The following is a 20,673-nucleotide window of genomic DNA, read 5'->3' on the forward strand; positions in this document are numbered from 1 at the left end:
CTTGTTCTGCAAACACAGCACTCCTCAGAGCTACAGAGGAGAGCCCGGCACGAGGACTCCCCCCAGTTAAAGCAGGCCGAGTGCCTGCTGCTCCTCAGCTCCTGCTGCCAGCACCAGCACCTCCCCTTGGCTCTCTCCCCCGGCTGCCATTCAGAAAAGCCCCGGGAGGAAGAGGATTTGTCAGCCTGTTCCTGCCCAACAGGTTCGCTCTCCTGTCCCACGTCGTTACTGTTCCCATGCAACCCCCCCGTAGGCATCTCGGGGCACGTCCGGAAACGATTACCATCAGCTACAATAACGTTCGAGCAGCTCCAGAGCCCGGCCGATGCAGAAAACACCCCGTTCCCTCGTTTTATGAATGAGCAAACCCGTATGCTTTCTATAAATGTCAAGATAAATTACCCGTGGGCATTCCCCTCTCAGCACAAACAACCGCTGCAGCTTTTCATGGAGACATCAACCCGAATTCCCTCGTCCTGCGGAGCTGGGGTGGGTGTCAAAGGAGTGGGCTATAATCGTGCCCGGAGCCCCCAAGGTTTAGCCCCCCGATGCCACCTGCCAGGCCAGCAGCCTTCCCTGCTGCTCACCAGGCTGCTTTTTGCCTAGGGAAGGAAGGGCAAAGCCTCCAGCTGTAGCTGGGGGGAGAACAGCAAAAGCTTCTGGGGGAGCAGCCCTTGGCTTCCTCGCTCCCCGGGCTCGGTGTCTGTCAGATTTCTCCCCCATGGTGAGCATTTCAGGGGGTTCTTGGAAGGATGCCTCATCCCCACGCCATCACTCCCTGCTCCACCATCCTTCCGCCCCCTCCCTGGAGCTCGGGTTTGTTTTCCAAAACACATCTGGAGCAGCAGCAGCTCCCTTCAGTAAACATGATTCACCTCCTTTCGGCATCGATAAGGCACATCTAAAAATATACGTGGAGAGCGCGATCTGAGACACAGGTGTCAGCCTTTCTGGCACAGCAAAACGGGGCCTGAAGAGCGGGGAAATAACCAAGCAGTGAGCTCAACGACATGAGCCCACGTTTTTGAGTTTGGAGCAGGGAATGGGAAGAAAATCTGATGTCACAGAAGGGTCTGCCAGCAGCAGGATGCCCGTAGCCAACAGACGCACCAGGCAAGCATCGAAGCCTCTTGGCTGGGGGTGAGGAAGAGCTAGGAGGAATCTGGGGGCACGTAGAGACCCCCTGGGTCTCATGGAGGACTCACTCCAGTCCAGCAGCACATCACCAGTGACACCGGCTTTGTGGGGACAGCACAGGGGTGACAGCAGAGGCTGCTTCCCGTGCACAGTCCCAGGGCACAAGCCTTGTGCAGGGCTGGGTTTGGAAGCTCGGAGCACATCACCCCAGCCAGGGCTGCCCAGGGATCACAGCCACAGCACTGCACCTGCACGGCATCACCGCGTCCCCCCAGAAACAACCCAGGGACAGGGAGCTGGGAAGAACACCAGCAACCCCCCCTCCAGCTCCAGCGGCTTCCTTCAGGCCCCGACTTGCCAGACAGGCTCGCTTTGGCGCTGCAGCTTATCCAAACATCTTCATCTCTTTCATAAACTCAATCCCTCCTTATCAGCCATCGGGAGGAAACGCAGGAGCTTTAGCGGCTGAAGCGCAGGGACGAGCGCGGCTCGCCGCCCCCCCTGCTCCCCGCGGGTCACCGGCAGTTCAGTCCCCGCGGATTCATCCGCATGTTCTCAATCACGTACTGGGAAATCGGGCTGGAGGTGAGAGCTTGCTCTGCACTACCAGGAGGGCCGAGGAAGGGAGGGGGGGTTCTGCAAATATTAATTTCAGTTCTCCGCTGCCAGGTCCCGTGACTAACGCCAGGCCGTTGAGAAGTAGCAGCTCTTCTGAGCTTGGGCTCCTAGAGCAATAAACAAGCTCAGCTTTACGGTTTGCTGTTAAAAAGTGACATTTCTGTAGCAACAGGCTGCCGGGGAGAATTTTTTCTGGGTGACTGGAACGCACCCCAAAGGGCTGGCATCTGAAGGCAAATCAGGAACTCAGACCTCCTCTGAAAGGAATCGCTCTGGTTTTGTGTGCCCATCGCGTGTATTAAACACACGGAGCTGGAGCACTCCAGAAACTGCTCCTGCAGCTGAGCAAGCACACGAACACGAGGAGCAACGATGTTTGCAAAGGGTGCAGGTTAAGCAGGGAGCTCCCGAGGGTTTGACTGCCTGCAGCAGAGCTAACACACACCCTGCTGCGGGAGGTGTGCCATCCGCCTGGCGAGGCTGCCCACGGCCAACCTCCAGTAACAGCGCCGATCTGCATTTGGTAATTCACATTTGGGGCAACGCTCAAGCACCCGCTGAAAGAGCAGGCAGGGAGAAAGGCCCTTCCAAAAGGCTGAAATCCCCATTTTTGCCAAAACCACCTGATAAAGCAGGCAGACAGGGCAGGGGGACTCCCACCTCTGTCCTGCCCATGTTTAACGAGGCTTTAACAGCCGACAGCAGCATGTGGGCAGGTGCATTTCCCACGCTCACACACCCTGCAGGGCTCACCTCAACGCACAGCTTTCCAGGATGCCACCAGAGACACAACACAAGTTGCTGGAGGCCAAGGAGGTGCCTGGGACAGAGGAACCATCAGCTCGGGTGGTTTCCTTGCCCAAGCACTTGACCTCAGGACCTCCCTTGGGCAGCTCTGCCCTCAGCAGCATCCACCCCTCGCTCCCATGCAAATTGCTCTCCATTTAAACCTAAGCACTTGCCTGCACAGAGCTTCAGAACAAGCAGCTGTGAAGGAAAGGATCACATTTTCAGGCTGCCCAAGGGCATCGTCCTTGGGCAGAACAGCAAGGTCTGCCCAAGGAGGAGCTGAGCCCTCTGCCAGGGCAGGCCAGGCTTGTTGGTAAACTGTGCTGGGTGGAAACACAGCTGGGAGCTAATTAAGCAGCAGGCTGCAGATGAAACCAGCCTGCTCCTTCCTACAGGAGGCTCTAACAGCATGGAGAGATCTCTCCAGGGAACAGGGAGCAAACACAGCACCCGAGGCAGCTCAGACTGCACGGAAGGATACCTCGGAACAGTGGAGCTGGGCTGGATTAGATGGCCAGATAGGTTTTTCCCTAGATTTAATCTTTTTAATTCATTGTCATTCCCATAATTATGTTCCGTGTTTTTAATTAAGTAAACCACAATATCATTTCAAGGAGACACCCGAACAAAGGGCTGGCTGGCTCTCAGCAGAGCAGGGATGGGGTTTCCAGCTCCCAGGTGCATGGTGATGCTGGGGAAACAAGCCACTGAAGACCTGGCAGGTGATTTTTCCAAGGGGGCTTTTCCTCCTTGCCACCTACTCCTCTCAAATCAGCCTTTGGGGGCTGAGCACAGCCCCAGTCGAAGAGGACCTTCAGCACCTCCTTGCATTACCGGGGTGAGCTCTGAGACACTGCCAGACACAGGGCAACATGCACGTGGCAGAAGGGCCCTGCAGGACCCTGCGCCCTGATTCCTGTTTTTACGCCCATACCACACCTGGAAAACTCCTGGAACTCGAGGCACTTCAGCAACTTCTGCTAATAAAGCTGCAACCCTGGCTCTTGCAGAGGAAGAGCCTGAACAGCAGCTGCCTCTTCCTACTAGCTGGCCCTAGCAGCAGTGCTAGGGGAAGGCCATGCTCCCTTCTCATAGTACCAGGGAAAAGCAGGAGAAAAAAAAAAAAGCCAAGTGATTCAGCCTACTGGGAGCTGACATACTACTAGAAAAAGCCCATGGGATCCACAGGGACTCGGAGGACAAGTCCCCTTGTCAGGGGACAGCAGAACCCATCTGTAGCACTTCGACAAGCAGTGTGCTGACCCAACGCTCCCCTGCCTGCAGGGGCTGATACACAGCCAGCTGCCTCTCCCAAAAAGGGGAGTACAACTGCTTCCTTATCTCCGAAGGCAGATCGGTGTGAAATAGAAGAAACTGGGGCTGAAGGGAATTGCAAAAAATCCTGACTTGGTGATGGATCTCTGAATAGCTTGCTCCAAAAGCACCGCTCCCATTAAAGTGATGAACTCCACACCAGAGTTAAGGTTCTTCTCAGTCTGTTTTTAATCACCCTCAATGACCACAAAAAAAAAAAAAAATAATTAGCCACACAACCAAAAGGAAGAAGACCACAGGTCAAAGATGGAAATAAGGCTGGCAACCACCACGAGCATCAGCACAGACACAGCAAGGAAGGAAATTGAGCAGAGCTCCGGGCTCCTCCATCAGCCAGGAGCGATGGGGGACTTGTGCCCAGCCCAGGGATCCAGCAACAGCATCCCGGCCCCACAAGGCAGATGGACACCAACAAACATCCCCATCCCATCCCAGCACAACCCCGTTATCACCTCCCCAAAGAGCCAGCCAGCCCTCGCACCTCTCACCCCAGACCCCTATCGGGGGGGTGTCGGGTTTGCAAAGTCCCTGCTTTCCTTTAGAAAGGGGGCAGAGGGGGAAGTCCAGAAACATTTCTTCATTCTTCAGGAATGATTAATTATCTGCCTTGGCAGAGCGTAAAATACCTCACTAGCGCTGTAGGCTGGGCTGAGTTATTGAGTGAGAGCGCTCTGAAAGCTCAAGGCAAGGGCTGCAAGCTGAAATTAAAGCGCACGCTGCTGAAAGGTACGAGGCACAACACGCCTTTTGTGGGGAAAAGGGTTTGGGGACTCACCCTGAAATGGGAGGCCACTTTCTGAAAATGAAAGCAGTCCCTAATAGTCCACAACTAGAGCAGATGGTGGCTGTGTCAGCAGGAACACCTTGCTTGAAGCAGGGTTAGGTCCCACAGGAGTGCCCCCCCCCCAGGCACGGAGCAGCCCCAGCCTGCACCCAGGGATGCTCCTGCACCAGCCACAGACCCACAAGGAGCAGAGGACATTTCCCACAGTGTGGCACTCAAGGAGAGGTGTCAGGTAAGGCTGCTACCCCAGGAGGACATCAGTGAGCATTTCCTGAAGCAGAAATGCAAAGCCTCACTCCGAGGCATCATGCTTGATTTGGGTGGCGATGCTTCCTCCACCACCGTGCTTTCCAAGCAAGACACGACTCAACCAGTCAAAGAGGTGAGAAAAGCAATATTCCTTCCCCAAAATCACTTAGCCTGGCAGAGCTGCCCACCACACTTGTCCCAGCATTTCTCCAAAGGCCTCTGCAGGACTTGCACAAACGGGTGGCTGAAAGCAGAAAGAAGACAGCAGGAGGGGTGGCTTTCCCCTCCTCTAGACCTAACTTGCTGCAGCAAGCTTCTTTCCCAGCCACCCAGGAAAGGAGCTGTTCTAGTCTTGAGGAAATCAGTCTTTAAGGACCAAAAGGAGCTGGGCAAATTAGGCAAGAGATGTCCCCAGATCCCCAAGGCAGAACTTTCCCAGGAGCGCTGCTCCATTACGAGCACCGAGACTCTCCAGGATGGAAGCACAGCCCCACAGAGAGGGAAATACACCCAGCAGAGCGATCCCAAGCACAGCACGCACTGGTACAACACCCTGGTGCCTGAGCAAACCCCAGCCCTAGAAGAAGGCACTGCCCCTGCCAGCGCACATTGGGCCAAGCGGATGCAGGGCTCCGGAGCTGTCAAACCATCACCTTTCACCAGATCCTTCGGCAGGATTTATAGTTCCCTCCCACACACTCCTGCCCTTATCCAAAAAGCTTCTTGCCAGCCTCCTGCTTTGCAGAATCTGGCCCTGGCCTCTCCTCCGCCCCCGGCTGGGTGCGTCCTCCCCATCTGCCTTGCCAGAGCCCCAGACAGGGTGGGAGGTGACATTTCCGCCCCGTCCTGCCTCCCGCAGCCCCAGGAGGCTCCGAGGGGAGGAGGTGTGGGAATACGGGGGCAGAGCAGCGTGGCCATTAACTCCCGGAGTCCTGAAGGATGCCACCCCACTGAGAAGCACATCCTTGTGCGCTGGCAGGAGGGGGAAGACCAATGCTCCTCCAGTTTGGGTAGGTGAAGGTTGGAATTCATCAGCCAGATAGCCAGCAGGTCATCACATGGTGTCGGTAAAAAGGTTGCAATTAATTATGACATCCCCAAGATCTTGTATTCTCTCCACCAGACCAGAACATCCTACGTTACATGCAAAGCTGGGACCACTCCCCCCGTACAGCACCACGGGTAACCCCCAGACCACCCCAGGCAAACCGCTCCCTCCCCAGCCCAGCCACGTGGGGGTGTTCGCCACCTCTTCCCAGCTACCTACACTTTCAGCCTGACCCAAAACCCACCCCTTTTGTCAATGACATGGCTTGAACCACCCAAAGACCTTTACGGTCACACAGGAGAAGGAAAGGAGACCTGAAGCCAAGTTCACTCAGCACCACGGCATCCCTGCAAGGTACCAGCTCACCGGCAGGTGCCAGAGCCCGGGGCAGTTTTTCCCCAGAAGCTGTGACCTTGCCCCATGTTTGAGGACACCACAGTAGGAGGAAGCTGGGTGACGACTGCACCGAAAGCCCAAGGCAATCTGCTAAGCTCCGGGACAAAGGACACCAAAGGGCAAGCCTGTGGGGAGCTGCGCCGCAGCACCCTGCTCAGGGCATGCAGCAGGGAGCATCAGCACCCAAAGGAGGGGGCCTTTCCTTACAGGTGCAGGAGCCAGGTCCCATTTATGTCCCACCTTTAGGATGCTTGGATCCAAGCTTTTTTTCCCCCCATTAAAATCATTTGCTAGAAGCCACTCTTTCATTTGAGCTTCCTCACATGTCCTCACCCCCACACCGTGCAGCTGCTCCTGACCAGCGCCGAGCTCTCCTACCTCCCCGGGACACAAAATAAGCCCCCTGCAGCCAAACCACCTCCTTGCCTGCACCCTACCAACCCCCAGAACAGTGATGGGCAGAGAGCAGAGCACTGCCGAGCAGCTCCGTGCAGCCACAGAGCGAGGTCCCCGTCCCCTGCCAGGAGCCAGCCCGCGCCTGGCTCTGCCCTAAGCCCGTCATGTGCGGCAGGCGCTCGTGCCAGCAGCAGCCGCTGCACCGCCTCCCAGCTCCAAATCAGATTAAGCCCACCGAGCCGCTGGGGCCATGCAGGTTGTGTCAGGGTAATTAAATCAGATTTGCTCCCCCCGCCGCCTTCTCCCCTTTCCCAAAAGGAATTCTAATGACTGGGGAGAGCAAGGCAGGGGGAAGGGTCGCTAGCATCACACGGGACTGCTGACAGGAGAGAAATCAGGAAATGCAATGCTTAATTCTCCACTTCTAATAATCCTCCACAGGCACTAAAAACACCCAGCTGGGTCCAGGACTCGTGGCACCATCCACCCACAGCAGCGATTGCCAAGCTGGGGATTCACCCCAGGCCTGGGGCCTGCAGAGCCCTGAGCACCGGGGGCTTCGCTTTGGGACACAGGGTAACGCACGCTGGTGGAGGAGGGCTGCAGAGCAAAAGCAGGGGCCCAGTCTGAGTACCCCATCCTCTTATTTCTGCCCCCCGATAGCAGCATTGCCACCCCTGCAGAGCTCGAGGCTGCACAGCCCAGAGAGCTTCTCAAGCCTTCCGCGGCCAATTCACACCCAGCTCAAATTGCTCAAGACCAAAGGCAATTACGGGTTTGGGTTTGTTGTTTTCTGATGGCGGGTTAGATGGATCGCGTTCCAGAAACCACCGGCACTGCTTTTCCAAAGCAAACCTTGGGACAGGGCAGGAGAGCTGGAAAGGCAGACCCTGGCGAGGATGCCTCCCAGGCACAGCCCCAAACCCCCTGCACCGGGCGACCCCGCTCCACTGCTTCTGCAGCAACAGAAGCCCCAAACCAGGCTAACAGCACTGCCATATGACCATGTTTTTATTTTTTTTCTTTCCTGGGCTGAGACAAAGCCCTCCAGGACCTCTGAGAGCCACGACCCTGCTGCCCAGCTTCTCTCCAGGACTTGCTGTTGCACCTCGATGTGGACAGAGCCGAGGCCAACAGCTCCTGCAGGAAGGACACGACTCATTGCAGGAGCAGCAAGAGCAGCCCTGCCCCATCCCATAACCTCCTGGAGGGGTCAGAAAACCCCAGTCCTGCTGCAAACTGAGAGCTCGGTCTCTTCCCTCTGACCATGCTCAGAGCCTCAAGGGCTCCTTCAAGCTCTTTGGAGCCCGGACTGCAGAGGGCAGCTGCTGGGCTCCGGGGAAGAACAAAGCACGCTCTGAATCACCAGGTTTGCCTGCGGAGGTGGTTGGAAGTCACCCTACTAACATTTAAATAGCCATGTGGCTGTATTTTTAGCCTAAGACTGGGAGATGTGTTTGGTTTTCTCCTCGTTCTTTGGGCACAACGCACCCAAACACAGCGCAAACCACTCGTCACCATTACCACCACAGGAGCAATTCTCCCCGCGCATTTCCACACCGCGGCACACACCCACATCCCCAGGAGGGGGAAGCCAGCCTTCCAATTACAGCAATTAACGTTATGTATATTAATAAATGAGTCTGGTTTTCCCAACGGGGTAACCTGCAGGGGCTTGTTGGCAGCACTGGGAGGCCCTTTTGGCAGCAGGGGGTGGTGGATCGCTGGCATTTTGGGATGAGGCCACGGGGGGCTCCAGGAGGACCCCGGCACGCATCCTGCCCTGGATGGGGAGAGGTGGTGGGATGGGACCACCGTGTCCTCACCTGCCCCAGAGCATCAGCTCCTGCAGAGGGCAGGGAAGGAGATGGGCAATGCTGCAACACCACCACCCGAACCAGCAGGACACACGCCTGCAATTCTCCCTCCTCCTGGGACCAGGACCAGCACCTCTTCCACTCCAGCTTCTTCCTCTCTTCCCAGCCTGGGAGGCTTTTTTTATAACACACAGGGTGGATGCAGGTCTAAAGGAGCTGCTTGCTCCAAGTCCTGCCCATCCTCGTGGCCTCTCCAAATTCCTCACAGCCTGTTTTCCTTCTCCAGTTGAAGAAAGGAAACGTGCAGCGAGCAAGACTAGACACAGGGAGAGGAAACGGTGGTTTACCCCAGCATCCAAGACAAATTATGCCGCTCGTTACGCAAGCCACCTATTCCCATCGCCGGTTGCACGCAGGCGATGGGGTAATTTCACCTCCCCTCGAGCACAAACGAGCTGTCACACCACAGCCCCACAGCACCGAGCTGGCAAACCTCTACCCTCCCCTGGGGAATTAAGAGACGATTTTAAGAGGATATCTCAAATTCATCCTGAAGTTCTCACGCAGTCGCCCCCTCCCCTTTCTGCCTGCCAGCACCCAGCCAGGATTGTCCCATCTGGTCCCTGGGGCCACCACGGCTCTGCCCCCGCCGCTCCCCCCTCGCTGGGTTTCCACCTCTTGCTGCTCCCCGCAGCGCAGACGATAATATCGCGTTTTATATGGAAAGCACTAAAATGGGATCACACCTTTTAAAAAAGATATTTCCACCTCGCTGCCTACAGCCAGGCTCTGCCTTTCCCTGCCCCCTCCCCACCAGACCTCGCTATCAGGCCTCTAAGCCCATTTAATTGAAAAAATGTGATTTGGGCTAATTGACAGCAGATGAGTTACACTGCAAGAAAGCACAGGAACATTTGATCAATTGGATTTATGGCAGCAGAGAACCAACCTCCCCAGGTCTCTGCATCCCACTTCCAGCCCTACTGCCAAAGCAGTTCAGCTGGCAAAAAAAAGTAATTAGTGTTTAATTTCTTAACTTTTTTTTTTTTTACCTTCCTTTTAATTGCTCTACATAAAACTGTCCTAGAATTTTACAGCCTCCAAACCTACGTCCCAGTCCAGTCCCTCTTTGCTGGTTTTAATTAGGGCGAGACACGGCTGGCACGTTAATTTACAGAGGAGGGGGAGGGCATCAGACCATGCTCCGGGAAGGTTTTGCCATTACAAGCACCCAGCAGGTATCGACCTGCAGTGCGGTCGGGGGGAGCAGGGACCCCCAGCGTGCAGGAACAGGGCTGCCGTGTCCTGTCCTGACGGGAAGGTTTGACTTCTGTTTGCCAGAAGCAAGCAGAGGGAGGTATTTCCAGCAGCAGAATTTCCTCTCCTTGAAGGCAGCAGAAAGGCGAAGGCTTAGAGGGGGGAAAACGAGCTTAGCCTGGGGAATTTGCTACCAAGCAGCTTTGGGGCTAATCGACATTCCTGCGGGATTGGGGCTGGAGGTGCCCCGAAGTGCAGCTCCTTCCAGAAGGGGGATTTGTGGGGGTGCACTGCAGCATGCAGAGTCCCCGCGTGAACCTTGCAAAGGGCGCTCCCAAAGCATTCCCCACCCCAACCAGGGGGACACCCACAGCCAGGCTGCATCCTCAGCAGCTACCAGGGGCCGCAGCATCCTGGAGGGGATCACATCCTCGGCTCTATCCCAGTTTGCATCCCCTGATCCTCTGCTTTAGCCCATGGGGCCAGCTCCACAGCCCACGCACGGTACTCAGGGCTCTAAAACCCAGTAGGTATTATATTAGAAACATGACTGGGGAGCATCTCCCTAGAAAAGCACGTTAGGATTAAAATAAAAGAGAGGCATCCCCACAGCAATGCTGCAGCTTGCCCATTCTGTCTATTTTCAGAGGTGATGCTGCAAGTGCCACCAAACTGTGCTAGGGGCTGAGTGGTTGCAGAGCACCCTCCCCGTTCCCCTTTTGGCTGGCCTCAGCCAGGGCAGGGACCTTTTGCAGCCCAGTTCCCAGCCCACGCCACCTCCTAATTTGACAAACATATTGTTGCAGGTTTCCAGAAAGCCATGGGCAAGGCAGAGGTGAGAGATGTGCCCAAGGGACAGCTGAAAGGCCAGCTTGTCCCCGGCAGGACACCAGCCCAGCCCAAACCATCGCTCTCGAGGGACCAGGCACCTCTGCAGATGGGTTCCTGTGCAGAAGGTAGGAGAGATGCAGGGAGCCTGGGTGGACAAGGGAGAAGGGGAAGAGTTGAAGAAACAGCTGAGAAAAGCCCGATGTAACAGGAAGGAGACATATTTGCCTCCATGTCCTAAGCTTGGTCCTTCTTAGGAAATCCTGGGATTCCTGGAAAGGATTTTTCCAGGGGAAAACAGAGGATTAGACCCTTAATGAACAGACATCGGGCTTGGATTTGCTCAGCTGTGTTGTCTGAAGAGCAAAAAACAATAATCAGCTATTTCACTCCCGGGTTCAGCCCTCTTCGCACGCTAAATCCCTTGGCAACATCCCATCGACGCGATAGCTGAGGCATGCAACCCCAGCCCTGCTTATCTGCGGCTTACGCAGACCTCAGTCAAGTCCAGGAGCCCGGAGCACCACGCAACAACCCGAGAGGTTCAGCCTCACCCACCGACCCCGACACCACCTCCTGGCACAGCAGGAGGAGCTCAGGCTCCCTGCACACTGCAGGTAACCAGTACCAAAATAAGGGGCAGCTGCAGGGAGGCTCTGAGAAGGGCTCAGAAAGCTGGGGGGGGGTGTCAGGAGGGCAAAAATCACCCCCAGGCGCTGAGCCTTGCTCGAGGGAGAGCCTTGCTACAGTTGGGATTAAACAAGCCAGAGAAAGTCTGCACCCCAACCCAAAAACACACCTTGCAGAGACCAAAGCTGCTGCTCCACAGAAAGCCTTTGCAGCTAGGACTTGTCTCAAATTTTACCTGGCAGTAATAAATATTCTTATTAATCCCAGCCCTTTCCACAGCATGGCCACAGGGAGCTCTGTAGGCACCCAGCACACACAGGTGAGAGCCTCTGTCTCAAAGAGCTTTTGCCTTGCCCCACAGGTCTCCCACCTGGTCTTGAAAGACCCAAGCTTAAAAAGAAAATCAAAAGCCTTCTTCACCCTTCTCACGTACTGTGAAAGTTACCATGCAACTTTTTGTTTTTGTTATTAACTAGAAGCCTGAAACTGTAAGTTAAACCCAACTTTTTAAGCTTTATGCACAAGAGCGGCAAGGGGACACAGGACCCCATCCTAACTCAGCTACAACAGTTTTCCCTCCGAGGATGGAAGGGGAAATTCCAGCACAACCAGACCAAGGCCCCCAGACTCGCATACAAATCCCACCTTTCGGATGGCTCCAGACCAAGCTTAACCCACTTTGTGCTCCGTGGTGGGCTCCCCAGTGCCCTTTCTCCCAGCAGCAGCAAGGAGCCAAAGCTAACCACCTTCCCCTTCCTCTTACAGGGGAGCTAACAGCAAAACCCAGCATTTTAGGAGGAAAAAAATAACAAGTTCAACCAACTCACCAGCCAGAAGAGCCCAGACTGCAGCTTCTTCTCCAAAAGCAAGCCCCAAAAGCTGCAGCAGCTGCTCCGTGCTCAATTTAAAGGGCAAAGCCCTGCTCCCCACAGTCGCCAACAAGGTGCAGCTGAGCAGGGCAGGGACTTCGTGGGCAAGGGGCTGCAAAATGCACCTGGGGGGAAATGGTTTGGGTCCTCCCCAGCTGTGCTGGCTGATGGAGAGCAGCAGTGCCTCCATGGGGGTGCAGTATGGACAATGCTGGGTTTGTTCGCTTGGTTTGTTCCTTTAAAATCTGAAATTGTCTGCTCAAATGGCCATGTGAGAGAGACAGGAGGAGCCCGGAGGGAGAAGTCCCAAGTAACACATGGGAGGAAAGACAGGAGAAACTCTGGCCTGGCCCCAGATGAGTTAATGTAAAGGCTCCCCTTTAATTTAGATTAATTTAAATCAGATCTGGCCGTTAAAGCCTCATTTTCTGATAGGGAGGTAACACGTGTGCCCTCTTTAACACATTAAAAAAAAATCGTTTTATAAATGGCAAATGTTGAGAAAACGCATCTCCAGCAAAGCCCGGCCACTCCACCCCGTCCCATTGGCACCTAGGGGAAGGTGCTCAGCCGGGAGCGGCACAGCACCCGGCGCAGCCCCGCCGGCCGCATCCTGCACACGCCTGCAGCCCCAGCCCAGCCCCGTGTCCAAGCCCCGCGGGCGCAGCCTCCAAACGCGCGTGCCGTCAGCGCCGGCACCAGAGCGGGGCCTGGAAATTCCCCCGAGCCGGCCGGCAGCTCGAGCAGATGGGTTTTACGAGGCCCGGAGGAAAAAACTCACAGCTCGAAGAGCATCTCGAAGTGCCTGTAAACACGCACCAGATGCTGCAGGGACAGCTGAAGCGGGGCAGAGATAGGGGTGGGAATGGAAAGCTGCAAACGGGGGGAGTGGGGAGCAGCCTCCCCTCCTACCTGCAATGGCTCGTGGCTCCTAACTTTGTATTTATTCAAACCAAAGCAAATAGTTTTAACCACACACTGCCCCCAAGCCTTCTGCATCCCCGTTGGACCCTGCTCCCGCTTTTTCCAAGCAGAAGGATGAAGAGCAGGACAGTGGAGGATGGGGCAGGGCAGTGTCATTGGGAAAATAAGCACAGGGGGCTGCTGCCAGCTCGGGGCTGGACCTGCAGATCCGGCCACCAGCAGAAAGCTGCCCCAGGGCACACAGCAGATCTGCAGGAGCTCGGCTGAGCACGGAGGTGCTCTGGTGGGGCCCGGGAGGCTGGAGCACAGCAAACCCAGGCAGCCCAGCACCCTCCTGCCATCACCACCGGCTTCTGGTGGCGAGCACTGCAAAGTGGCTGCACTTCCAAAAAGGTACAAACGTAACGCAAAGGGAATGTCTTTTGGCTTCCTTTGGAGCACTTGGCTATTGCAGGGAGGCGGAGGAGCTAACATCCATCACCACGTGGCAAAGGGAGGTGGAGAGGCACGTCCTTAAGCACCCATAGTTCTGCCCAAAGGAGTCACCAGGGCGTGATGCCACATGGGTCTGGGGTCTCGTTGCCCCTTGCCCACCAGTGTGAGCCCCCAAGCGGGGGCAGGACCGCTGCACCCCTATGGCACAGACCCCAGCGGCCTCATGCTGCACGTGCTGGCGCTGAGCACACCCAGGGACCCCACCTCAGCCCCTTTCAGGATCGGGTCTAAGGGAAAAGGAGACAGAAGCATTTCAAAAGAGCCCCCTCGAGCAGGGCTGGCTCAGCGCAGCGCACGCCCTTATCAGCGCCCATAGGCGCCAGGCGCTGCAGCACACAAAAGGCAAAAGGCAGCCCCTGGGCCGAGCCAGCTCGTCTGGATATTTGCGTTTGGCAAAGCAAACTAATAAATCCCCAGGGGTTTATCCACGCTTCCAGTTTGTATTTATTCGCACGGATGACAGGCAGGTTTTCCTGCTGGTTCCCCAGGTAAATAGCACTACAGCTCCCACACCCTTCCCCTTTTTAACGGCCTGGCTCTCTGTTTGCTCGCCGTCTCTAAACAAGCTGGAATTACACGACTGACCGACGCTGCAGGCAAACAGCCTTTGAAGTCAATATTAGTTATGAGCTCCGAAAGGTCCGTGCCCGGGCGCTGAGCCCCCCCACCCACCCAGCACCCGCGCCCACCGGCGGCTCCGCACGGGCTGGGATCAACAGCAGGGCAGCTTTGGTGGGGAAGAGCTCTGACAAAGGATCCCAAAAGCGGATTTCCCCCAGCAGCGATGCAAATGATTTGCACCCTACTGCAGGGAAATGCCGTCACACGCGGTGGCGGTCCCCTGGGCACGGCTCTTTTCGGCCGGGGGTGGTGAGAGCATCGGCCACGGCATCCCCGGGGCGCACGGGGTCGGGGGTTTCTCTGCCTTCCCTGTGGGAATCCAGCCTCCTTGCCCCTCAGCTCTGCCATACGGACGTCACGGCGATTCACACACAGCTTACAGCAGGGTTTGATCCCTGGTGAGGCCAGGTGCAGGAAATCCTGCTCGTGGCAATGTGATGCCAGGCGGCATCGCTTCTGGCGCATTCCCTGCACGGGGCAACCACGGGCGCTGGGCCCACGGTCTGAGGTGTCTCCACAGACAGCCCAGGCTGTTGTTAGCAGGCGAGGAACATTACAAACCCCCCAGCAAGCTGAGACAACGGCTCTCGGAGCTAGCACAGACCAAGGGCTGAGCACCGCCTCGGCCACCTGCACCTCCGGGGTCGTTTCATTGATGCCAATGGATTTGCCATCACCACTTACCCATCCTCACCAAACCAAACGCCAAGCGAAGTTCCCTATGTCTCCGCCCTTCGCAGTTCTCTCCTCCTTCTCCCCAAGGGCATCACGCAGTCCTTAAAGCTCTCCAAGGCGTTTTGCAGGGAGGCAGAGACCCCCCTCCCAGCTACAGCAGCCAGCTCGAGGTCGGCACCACGAGGAAAATCTGGATAAATTAGTAATTAAAATATTTACCTCCCCACCGCAGCCGAACACCGAACGCATTTACACACGCGCCTGGGGCTACTGTGCTTTTGAGATGAAAGGGCAATTTTTTTTTATAATGAAGACATAACTCTTAAAAAAAAAATGGAAATCAAAGGAGATTTCCATTACATAAATATCCTTTTTATGTTACATTTCCACCCGGCACCTTCCAGTGCTTCGCCCCAGCTCTCCGGGGCAGGAGGGAACACACAGTCCATGGACAAGAAACAACACGACTGAAGGGGAAATAATTTGTGTCTCGGGCGCTTGTGGAGCAGGAGGCATGCGAGGGGTGGCCCGCCTGGTCGGGGGGTGATGGCTGAGGGTTGCAGAAAGGAAAGGGGGAAAGGACAGGGAAGAATTTTTCTGCAAAGCAAAGCCATGGAGCTCTTGGCCCGGCTTCGCCAGGGCAGAGCAGTTTGCCAAAGCGCCGGTTTCCTGTGCAATCAAACCCGTCCGCTCGGCAGCCCCGCGATAGGGCCATGATGTAAGTGTGGCTGAGCCAAGGCAAACGGAAAAGAACAGCGAGCACTCCGAGAGGCAAAGGGTTTTATTAAGCCATTTAATTGTTTCTGGGGGTGACATTTTTCCCCGTCCTGACATTCCCCTCGCTGCGGCTTGGCCCCGTGCCCCCCGGCCCCTCCTCGTCCCACGGGGGATGTGGCAGGGATGAGGATGCTCAGCCCCAGGGGCAGCCGGCGACTCCTGTGCTGTACCGGGCGGGCACCCCGATGGGTGACACACGGCCGTGCAGTGCTGGTGACACGAGGGACACTCTCCCAGACAGTTTCAAACCCACAGCGTTGAGGCTGCCACCTCGGTCCCAGCGTGCGGCTCCTCCGGAGGCTTTCGTCCCTCTGCAGGAGACCACACTTGGTGCCGCGGGCTGGGTCCAACCATCCTCGTGAAAAGCCCAAGACCACAAAAAGAGTCAGAAGGAAGAGCAGAGGGGTACAAAAAAAACTAAAATAAAATAAAATTCCACAGCTGCTTCCTTGGAACCGGGCAAGCGCTTGGTCCTTCACAGGGGAAAAATCGGAGCTACTGTGTGACCTGAGAGCACTCAGCCATCCAGCCCCACGTATCCGGCCTGGAAGCCGCCCGGCCAAGAGGAGAATTTGCAGAGCCCAGCGGGGAGCAGTAATTTAGTCATCTCTGCCCTGCGTGGGAGCCAGCGGAGCGAGGTCAGTGCGGGAGGACCCCTCGCCGAGCGGGGACGTGAGTCACAGCGAGCGCACGCTGGGTGGCTGCGCCGGGGCTGTTCCCATGGTCGGTGTGGGGTGCAGGAGCTCGCCACGGCCCCGGGTGCACCCTGCTCCCCTGCTGGGTGCCAGACGTGTCATGCTGCCTCTGCTTTTCCTCCCTCCATGCTCGCAGCTGAAGCATCCGTCCTCGGCTGGGCGGCCACGGTCCCTGCAGCAGCGCCGTGGCTCCCCTCTTGGGTACCCGCACCCCGAGCCTTCACCACCGACCCTGCGAAGGGAAACCACAGGGTTAGTGGGAAGAACAGTGGTCGGGTATGATGAAGCACATCGTGATCCCAATTTTTTACCAAGTTAAGTCTTTGCAGGGATGGGCAGAAGGGGAGACACCCAGCAGCCCCTCAGAGAGCCGCTCTGCAAAGCCACCTTCAGCATCGGGGCCAAAATTCGGCGGCGCTGCAGAGGCTGGAGCCCTCCCTGCGCCCTGACCCCCAGGGCCAGCACGCACCCGCTGCAGCCCCAACAGCCACGTGTAGCACAAGGGTGGGTAGGAGACAGCCAGGGGCTGATGGAAGATAATCAAGTGGTTATTTCCACGGGACAGACAAAGCCACGGGGGCGCACAGGGAGGGAAAGCAGCTCCTTGTGCTTGTGTGCCAGCGGCCGACATCGCGCTGCAGCGTGGCACGGGGCCGGCAGGAGCAGCTTCTTGGAGGAGGCTGAGGAGGCTGCAGCCCTTTAGATGGAGATGGATAACAGTCCGACAGCACATGCTGTCACCAGCATGGAGACGGAGCTCGTTTGGCCTCCCTGTCCATGGGCTCCCCACCTACAAGCCTCTCAGATCACCCACACCATGCTCAAGGACCCAAACTCCACCACTAAGTGAGTTACAGCCAGCTCCCATTTGGCTCAGACACGCTCTTGGCCCACCTGGGGAGCTTCATCATCATTTGCTGTCCTCTGCTTCTCCCCGTTCCCCCCACAAGACCATTGAGCAGGTTTTCCAGCAGGCAAGCCCTGCCCAAGCCCCCGTCCTGCTCCAACATTAACCAGGGGCGCGCAGAAAGAAGGGTAGAGCTTTCTGCTCACTTCTCATGCAGCATTTAGAACCTGTTTGCTTTGGACCTCGCAAGGAACATGCAAGCAGGATTGGCACCTCCCGGCCAGGATGCCAAGCCCCCAAAAACGCTGCGCAGGGGCACGAGCAGCCCCTGGCACCTTCCCCAGGGGCAGGGCTGACGGTCGGCTCTGGGGGAAAGAAGCAGCGCAGTGTCTCCGAGTTTGCAAAGCGTCCCTGGCTCTTGTAAATGTGTTAAAAAATAAAACCCTTTAAGAGCTTCCAGATGTTCTGTTTATGTTGTGGTGTTACCCAGCTTGGCTCTCCCGAGGCCAATACACAGCCTCAATGAAATCGCAGCAGCCGAGGGGGGCGGTGGGGAGGGCGGGGGGAGGTCTGAGCCCTTTTCCCCCCCGCTTGCCCCCCCACTTCACTGTTAACTCCCACGCTGCCGGCGAGCACACGGAGAGCGGCTGCGAATCCTCCCTGCCTGCCCAGGCACCTCCAGGGCTTTCCCATCAGCACACCCCGTGCTGCCGGTGGCACCGCAGGGGCACCCGGAGCCCACCAGCACGCGCCGAGCGAGCAGGTCCCGAGGGTCCAGCCCCCGGTGCAACGACCCCGTCCCAGAGGACCACCAAAGCCACCCCGCTGCCAGCGCAAAGACGGGACAGGGTGAAAAGATTTGTCAGCGAGCAAAAAGATTTGTCCCAAAAGATGTGGGCGTCGACGCACACATGCGGAGGTGTGTGCGTAAAGCCCGGCTCAGGACTCTTTGCCCAGGGCGTTGCAGGTACAGCGCTGCGTTTGAAGTCCCAGTGAGCGAGCGGCACGGCTGGTAGCAATCAGGGCTCCATAAAGCAGCGCTATCGCGGCTCTGCGCGCGGGCTCTGATGTGTTATCTGCCCGGCCTGAGCCAGGGCAGGGCAGGAGGGCGCCCATTCGTGCGCGGCTCGTTTGAAAAGGTGTTAGCGCCGGAGATCAAAGCTGCTTCCTGATGCGCTGCCCTCCCCAGAGAGGCCACCGGCCAGCGAGGCTGGGGACACTGCGGGATGGGGACACTGTGGGATGGGGACACTGGGGGAGGGGGACACTGCAGGATGGGGACACTGCAGGATGGGGACACTGCCAGAGCCCCATGGGACCATGAAGTATCCCCCGCGCAGCCGCATCTGCTGCAGCCATGGAGATGCAGATGCTGAGAACGGGATCGGGCGTCCCGCCCTGGTTGCTGCTGCAGGGTGTCCTCCTGTCCTTGCCTCTGCCCACATCGGGGACATTAGCCTGTCCTCACCATGTGGATCACTGAAATAAAGCCTGGGCAGGCTCGCTGCCTTGGTGGCCAGCACAAACCCCACTCAGAACAAGCCTTCCTCCTTCCCCACCATCTGCACATCCTCAGCATCAAGCCCCCACGGAGGGCAACATCCCAGGTGCAGTTTTCTTTCTCCCCAGGCTGGCTGCCACCCCCAACCCTCACTGTCCCTAGCGAGGCATCATCTGCTTCCCCCAGCCCTGGACCGCTCCGGCCCCGGGAGGACGAGCAGCAGCACAGCCAGGCCACCCACGGCGAGCCCCGTGCTCCTCCCCACAGCCCCCGTGCTGGTTTTCTCCTCTCCACGAGCCCACCGAGGCTGTCAGGCACCAAACGAGGGCACGGGGCTGCCTCCCCGCTCAGCAGCAGCCCAGGAAGGACAGCACATCTGTCCAGAGCAACCAGAGGAGGAGGCAGAATTACAGCAGTACTGATGTGTTTCTGCACGGGGAGCTGCCGCCTGCCCCGGCCCCCCCGGCACAGGCTTGCAAGGAGCAAAGCACAGCAATAGAACTGGGGCTTTTGGCTCCAGAGGATGAGAGCATCGCATCTCCAGACATCTTGAGCACAAACTGTGTAGGCAGCAAAGCCAAACAGGAAAGGAAACCAGCAGACAGGGAAACGATTCTGGCAGCGCTCGCGTTACGGCTCGCTCGGCTCCCATCAGCTGGAAATACCTCCCTGCTGCTCCCTCTCCCGGGTGTCCCTCCCTCGGACCCCTCGCCCTGCTTAGACATGCCCCAGTTCCACTTGTGCTGTCGAAACACTTCCCATCTGCTGGGCTGGATTCAGAAAAATGCAGCCAGAGAGCAAGATCCTGTTTGCAGTAACTGGTCCCAGCACACCCGTGCCAGCACCACGCCGCACCGCGTCCCGCGCCCGGACCCAGGCGGCGCTCAGCCCGGCTCCAGACCCCAGGAAAGAGACAGGGAAGATCTAAAGAGGCCGGGTCAGTGCAAGGGAAGGGGGGCCAGGACACGTTAAAGGACATGTAAAGCCATGGGGCTGTGTCACCGTCACCTCCAAAGCGTGGAGGTGGCGGGGGACGGGGGCGTGGAGCACCGCGGGCGGGTTTCTGCTGCGCCCGCTGCATCCCGGCCAGCGCTTTGAGAGCCCGGCGTGGAAGCTGAGAGATGGAGGTTTATTCACATGCCCCGACGTGCTTAATGACCAAAGTGCTCTTCAGTGAACCCAGCGACGGATTGTAAAATAAAGTCAATGAGGCAAGTGGATTAAAGGGAAAAAAAAAAAAAAAAAAAAAAGAAAAAGAAAAAAAGCAAAAGATCCGAGAGATGAAACGGAGCCGTTGAGTCACAGCCCTCGCCTGCCAGCCCCGCTGGGTCCTCCCGAGCTTCGCCAGCCTCCAGCACTGACAGCACCCAACCTCCCGCAAACAGCCTCCCCGACCCCCAGGCATGTAGGAGCAGGATGCGACCCTGCAGCTGCCCAGTTTACACGTCCCAGCTGGAGGTGGGACCCGTGGCAGCCCGTTCCCCCTCTCCTGCCCGCGTCCTCCAGGCTCCCTGGTACCAGCAGCGATCCCCCCACCACCCCCGGCCGCTCCATGTCCATGTGCCAAGATTTATTTTTGGATGGCAGCGCTGTGAACCAGCCCCTGCTCAGGCTGTGTGTGCACCAGCACAGCAGGCTCAGCTCAGAGCCTCAGAGCAGCAGAGGCTGCAACTTCCCCGGGTGCACCCTCCCTGCTCCCTGCAGGGGAGCCGGCTCAGCACCGCTGCAGGATGACCCCAGCCCCAGGTGCACACCCCATCGGGTCCCTCCAGCTCCTCCGCCACGCCGTGGCAGGGGACACGCAGAGGTGACAACCAGGGGGGTGACCCGGTGTGGGACCTGGGGACCCCTGAGGGAAAGCTCTTGAGCTGCTGCCTGCTCCACCAGCAGCACTGTGAGATGTCTCCCAAACCAGCACGGTGCCACAGGGGGTGGCACAGGGCTCCAGGGAGGGCTCGGGCTGGTTCCCAGGACCCGTGGCCACC

The 20,673-nt window shown here is 57.5% G+C and overlaps 1 protein-coding gene across 2 annotated transcripts in view; it reads right to left on the reverse strand.

Annotated features, from left to right (window-relative positions):
* Window positions 1–15,631: 15,631 nt before the first annotated feature.
* The window catches only part of LOC118175717, a 41,155-nt gene continuing 36,113 nt past the window's right edge, over window positions 15,632–20,673 (reverse strand). The window contains exons 4-5 of one of the 2 annotated variants that reach the window (XM_035342198.1): window positions 19,176–19,581; window positions 19,001–19,119 (exon numbers count right to left, since the gene is read on the reverse strand). In XM_035342198.1, the coding sequence (XP_035198089.1) occupies window positions 19,096–19,119; window positions 19,176–19,581 (430 nt within the window). In that variant the 3' untranslated portion in view covers window positions 19,001–19,095. Of the gene's footprint in view, window positions 16,573–19,000; window positions 19,120–19,175; window positions 19,582–20,673 lie in introns of those variants that run through there. The other variant, XR_004755092.1, reaches the window with a different exon arrangement.

The sequence above is a fragment of the Oxyura jamaicensis genome, chromosome 18, assembly GCF_011077185.1.
Source record: "Oxyura jamaicensis isolate SHBP4307 breed ruddy duck chromosome 18, BPBGC_Ojam_1.0, whole genome shotgun sequence".
Classification (NCBI taxonomy): domain Eukaryota; kingdom Metazoa; phylum Chordata; class Aves; order Anseriformes; family Anatidae; genus Oxyura; species Oxyura jamaicensis.